This window comes from Eubalaena glacialis, chromosome 8, assembly GCF_028564815.1.
Source record: "Eubalaena glacialis isolate mEubGla1 chromosome 8, mEubGla1.1.hap2.+ XY, whole genome shotgun sequence".
NCBI classification, from domain to species: domain Eukaryota; kingdom Metazoa; phylum Chordata; class Mammalia; order Artiodactyla; family Balaenidae; genus Eubalaena; species Eubalaena glacialis.
In genome coordinates this window covers 84517832-84523831 of record NC_083723.1, presented here as the reverse complement: position 1 = coordinate 84523831, position 6000 = coordinate 84517832, and the positions used below count along the sequence as shown (strand labels likewise).

Here is a 6000-nt window from a genome sequence, read left to right as displayed (position 1 = left end):
GAAATCACTGTACTCATGCACATTTAAAGTAACCTTTACAAATCAAATGATATGCTTCAGTTTTATATCACAGGAAATAAAGGGAGAGAATCAAAAAGTGAAGGGGAAGAATTAGGGGGAATAGAGGAAGGGAAAGACTGATCAAGGCTGATGAACATAGAAACAAGAGAGAAAAAGAAATTGAGTTAAAGAAAGGCAGACAGGACACGACAAACAGGACATGACTCAAAAAAAAGAGAAAGAAAGGAGAACAGAGATGAGCACATGGACACATGCACTCCATGGAAAAAATATCCATGGGAACCAAATACCAAAAAAAAAAAAAGAAAAAGAAAAAGAAAAAAAGACACAACCCAGAAATACTCTTTAAAGAAGGAATATACTTCTCTTCTAACCTTTCTTCAATGAAGCTGTTAAAGATGATCAGAAGTGTTGTGGTTTTGCATCTTTAGGCATACACAGAGCCAAGACATCTTTTACTGGTCCCCACAGGCTGGGTAACATTAACCTAATGGTTGATTCTGGCCCAAAGGCTAGAAGTTGTCCACTCCCATACTTGACAATGAAAACTATTTAATCTTCTGCTGCATCTCCTAAAAAAGAATGCTATAAATAATAAATAATACATCCTCTGCAATTTTTTTTGACATTTCACTTATAGAAAAACCGCGAGCCACTTTCTCCTTTGTACTGACTGAGGCATTCCAAAACTGGCACAGACATATTTTTATTTAAATAAATCAGTCTTTCAACTGTAATTTTAACTCAAAATTGGCAAAATCTCCTTTATTTCTTGCATATGAAAACCTTACCTTTTAATTATAATAAAGTGTGAATCCTTCTATAACCTGGATTTTTAAAAGGTATCTCCCATTGGGGTAATGAAAGAGGATGTTAATGTACTAGCTTCCTTGAAAATATTTTAACATTTTCATACAATACTAGAAAACTCACCTTTTCCCACTTTTAGCCTAATAGTAGTTTCTTGTATTTATAAAATAACCACATTCAAGTCTTACCGTGGAGAAACAACATTTTTAGTTCCGTTCAATTTCTTCACTTTAAATAAATAAAGAAATCAACTATATAACCCTCTGATTATAAATCAAATCCAAGATATTGTTTGACAATGAGATGCTTTTATTAAACTTGATACATTTAATATATAAGAATTCTGTGAAAAAATTGGGGTATCAAGTAGGATCTGGGTCTTTGCATTACAAAGTCTGCCCCCAAAAGATGTCATCTCACTATATCCTGTGGCTGAAAGCATACAGATGACCAAAAAGCAGCAACATCCTTTCCTGGTAAGACAAGTTCAACTGACTTGCCCATAGCATTACAAGTCCTCCTAGAAAAATTAAAAGTCCCCATCCCCATCTCTACCTATTGTTATCTCCTGGCAGGTGAGCTGTATGAAGCACCTTCATCTGTGCTTGGCATGAGGTCCACACATGATCAGCCTTGGGAAGGCCATCTTCCCCTCAACCAGACAACTCTACTTCAACTATTCTGAAACTCCTTGGAGGGGTGAAACTTCTGGAAAAATGAAAGAGAGCAAGAGAGAGAAAAGGTCTGAATATTGAAAGGAATACACAAATGATCAAATTCAGCTGCACCAATGCCAAGGGGAAGGATGAATAAGTTAGAAAACAAGCAATTTTGCAAAATGCTTTCTGGTATGACAAAACCTGACCAGTGTCTCGCTGTTCCTGACATACCATTTGTGAAGGCCCCCCATTCTCTTACCAGGCATGGGCGTCTCCACGATGAGGTGTTTGTGGTTGGTAAACAGTTCAGTGGAGTCTTGTTCTACTGATCTTTCCTCTAGGTCTGATTCAGGGATCGTAGCACAGCCACCTAGTTGAAAAATACAAACAATATTTTAAGCAATGTGTAGAAAAATCTACCTCTCCATACGGCAACCTCAGCTTAAGAACGTACCAGTCATGAAGATAATAAATAGACAACAATCTTCAGGAGTAGACCAAAAAAGAATAATCTTAAATGTTTCTCTTTTGGTGAAAATGCTGGGAATGAGTCATTGCCTTTAAAGACATACCGATGAGCACTTAGCAACAGCAGCAATGGTGTTATCTTCAAATTTAACCCTTTTAAAGTCAGAAAGGACAAAATCTATAGCATATGTGATATCCATACTATAATGGTACCTCAGCAGAAATTCCCTTTAATACCAGAGCATCAGAAACTATAAAAGAAACAAAGCACATTGACTGTAAGGGAAAGAAAACTTCCCTGAACAAAGAGGAAGGCCACTGGTGTTCTGAGTTGGTGACTATGGTGGTATTTCTCAGGAATTTGATTCTATTCCTGAATCCCAACACCTTACAGCACAGACACAAACACTTCATAATTCACAGCAAAGCCATGAATGCATTGTGGAAGCTTTCAATTCCAAGTCAATTCCAAGGCGACTTGAGGATAAGCTGGGACCACTGCATTTTTAAAATATTAGGTATAAGTCATTTGATTTTATCCACCAAAATATTGTACAGAGAACTCATGTTGAGAATTTCCTGACTACATCTGCAACTTGATTTGACTAATTTGACTAATTTGCTGGAAATGTACTAACATGCTGTATACTGTACCCATTTTTTCCCAAAGCCATTCTTCTTGTAAATGAAGTATGATTTTTCCTTTTCTGAGGCTTCTCATACACTGAGTCCAAAGCCTCCATATTCAAGTTTGGCTTTATGTGTGAGGGGGTTTATAAAGAGAGGGTATCAGCAGCACTGATGTGTAAACCACGTCATTCAAATGAGAGTGAAGTCAAGATCCCAGGTCTGAAGGAAAGTATACCTTACCATCCATCCCTCTGTATCAGCTCTGAAAAAGAAATCGATGTTGAGGGAAACTTGAGAGACAAGGATTTCCACACTCATAAAATAAGAATTAGAGGTAGCCTCAGAGGTTCCCCAAACAGGAAATGTTAGAATTATCCATCAATGCAATGGATCTTGCCCGGCTTTATCTTAAAATAGCTAGGGCCCCCATCCAGAAGGAGAACCAGGCTTATTTTTAATCTCTTTCCAAAGACTGTAGATCATGGTAACAGTAACTATCATTATTACATACCTTCTCAATGCTGAAAACTCTGCCCATATCATCTCATTTAGTTCCTACAAACCACACCATGAAATAGATGTTATTATTCTGCTTTTACAGATAGGAAGACTGAGGTTTCAGGAGATCAATACATCATTTCCTGGAAATGTTCTAACATGCTGTACACTGTACTTATTTTTTTCCCAAAGCCATTCTTCTTGTTAATTCTTTGCCAAGGTCACATGGCTCCTAAGGAGTAAGACAGAGCTCACACCCAAGCATGACAACTCCCAAAGCCTGTGTTATCTAACCATTTACTATATGTCTCCCAGTTGCAGCATCAACCAAAGAGATACCTGGCTGCAGGTCTTGGGTGTCAGCAGGTTTTATCTCACCTGATGATCTACCAGGTGTGGTTGCGAGGAGCACTGCTTAGAGTATTGTGAGGCCAGGGACAGGCTCAGAGATGCCGGGACTTTGGAGAAGCCCAAGAAACAGCACCCTTCTTCTCCTCCTGGACTCTCACCCAATTGAGAAAAAAGGAATAGGGTATGCAGAGGTGGGGAAGGGGTACCTCTGTAAGATTAATAACAGGGAAGAACAGAAAGAAGGGAGTGCTCCCGGCAAAACAGAACCCTGATCCCAAGAAAAAAGGCCGAAGAACGGCTGTCTAGACTCATAAATCAGATTAAGTCATTTCTCCATCCCCAAGGCAGAGGGAGGGAAGAAGCAGGATGAGGGCAGGAATGTTGTACTGATGCAGCTACCTTTGCACACAAGGAAACTTCAAGACTGGGGAAGAAGTGTCTCCAGCCAACAGATGGGAGAGAGTGCAGTGATCGGACAGCAGTGCTGCCATGCGTGGAGAGAGGCAGGTCTCCTCTGATTAATCAGTGTCTACCGTTTATTCCAGCTGACTCAATAGTGAGGCAAGTGAGAAGGATGAAGACTTCAAAAGCACTAGTTCTTCAATAAGGTGGGCACAAAAGGAAAAGTCACTTGCTGTAGACTATCTTGTAGACTATACATTACATAAATTACAACGTATGTAATTTCCTCTCTTGTCCTTGGCACAAAAGTTTTGCCTTGTCCAAAGTACAGAGATGACGAATTTCTCAAATCCCACTGCAGGGCTGACCAGTCACTTGCCCTAGGAATGTTACCCTCTTTTCTTTGGATACCTCCATGCGGCCAGACTGACCAACCATATGCCCAGAAGTTCTGCCACTTTAAGCTTGGAAGGAACAAAAGGATGTGAGATCTGGCATCCTAACCAATGGGAAATGGGGGAAGGGAAGGAGCTTTGCAGAAAATTCCCCTCCTGCCTCTCTCCCTGGATCGACTCTGAATTATTATTTCTTTTTGGTCAACCTCCAGAAAAGTGCTGTGTGCTGAGTAGATGCACCTGCTGGGACTCTTCCTGGCTCTTTGAGAGAAGTGGTCACCAGCGAAGGATGCAACACTTTGCATTACTTCACATGTTTCCTTGACTTGCTTCCCTTTTTCCTCATCCTCCCTTCCTTGAGTTGGCCAAATAAACTGCCACTTTAATTCCTGCCTCAGGCTCTGTTTTCTTGCAAAAATCATTGACATGGGAAGTAGTACTAAAAAGCAGGCCTTCAAGATGGAATTTTGAGGTTAGATCGCCCACCTATCTGTAAGAAATAGGGGTTCCATGGCTGCGGGTAAACAGACTGGGAGTAACTTCTGTTATGCAATTACTTAAGCTTTCACCCATGGTTAACTGGGATGATGTGCATGTAGAGGTCAAGCCCAGGAGACCAAGTAGCTGTGGCATGGCAACATTTATAATTATAAGGATTCCAGAGTAGGGTGGCTGCTTCTGATAACTAGATACCTTGCAAAAAGAAAACGGCAAGTTCAGTGCAGCTAGCAGGCAACAGAAGGCAAATGCGATCTCAGGCCCCACCCACACCTACTGAATAAGAAGGGCAAATGGGCATATCTGATGAGATTTTTGCTAGGAAAAAAATATTTGTTAAAAAATTTCAAAGTAAAAACAAACAAACAAACAAAAATTTCAGAGTAAGCAGTAAAAGGAGAGAAATAAAATATAAAATTTCCAAACTAACAGAGACCTTCTGAAGCCCATTGTAGCAATGCTTCTCAAAAGGACCAGCCTTAAAACTTCCAATCTATCTAAACCAATACTTTTGTCACATATAATAAAAATGAATAAAAGGAATTACTAGAAAAATAAAATGAACAATATACAGGCCCTTATCTTTTAGATTCAATCATTGTAAAAACTACACTGTCAATTGCTACAAGTTTCTGAACGCTTATTCTCAGTTTCAAGTTAACAGACAGTTTGCAGACAGATGCTAGTCTTCTAGTCACACTTTGAACAGCACTGATTTCAAGATACGGTCTACATTAATTAATATGATACATGGAATTATAGTTAAAAATAATAATTCAGCCAACTCCTAATTATCAGAAGTTCAAATAGCCAGTAAACTCATTCTGGCAACAGCAGGGGCTTCTCACAACTTATGTACCTCCCTTCTACTCCAATATCTGTCTGGCAGCTCCCTCCTTGTATAATGTCCAGAACAGCCCCCCTCTCCCCACCAATATGGGATGTCCAGGCACTCCTTTGCCCACTGCTGGTACAATTATGGAGATCCACTCTATCCCTGTGCTCTCGTGTAAAAAGGAGTTTCATTAAGGAACCTGGGATCCCGAGTCAGAACTCTGGGGGCATTTTCATAAGGAACAATGTTATAAGTGGTGGCTTCATTTTAGAGTCCTATTACAATTAAATGCTTAAAACGCTTTTCTGGAGTAATCTGGAACCCTAAGCCCTGCAGGTGAAATTTGAAAACATGAAGCATGTATCACAAATTGCAAACAGTATCTATAGCACTTGGAACAAGACAGTTCCTAAATTGGAGATTACACCCGTGA

General features: G+C 39.8%; 1 protein-coding gene across 4 annotated transcripts in view; it reads right to left on the bottom strand.

Annotated features, from left to right (window-relative positions):
- Nucleotides 1–502: 502 nt before the first annotated feature.
- The window catches only part of BBS9 (Bardet-Biedl syndrome 9), a 466187-nt gene continuing 460689 nt past the window's right edge, over nt 503–6000 (bottom strand). For 3 of the 4 annotated variants that reach the window (XM_061197900.1, XM_061197902.1, XM_061197901.1), the window contains 2 exons: nt 1750–1860; nt 1126–1539 (listed from right to left, as the gene is read on the bottom strand). In XM_061197900.1, the coding sequence (XP_061053883.1) occupies nt 1508–1539; nt 1750–1860 (143 nt within the window). In that variant the 3' untranslated portion in view covers nt 1126–1507. Of the gene's footprint in view, nt 594–1125; nt 1540–1749; nt 1861–6000 lie in introns of those variants that run through there. The other variant, XR_009701766.1, reaches the window with a different exon arrangement.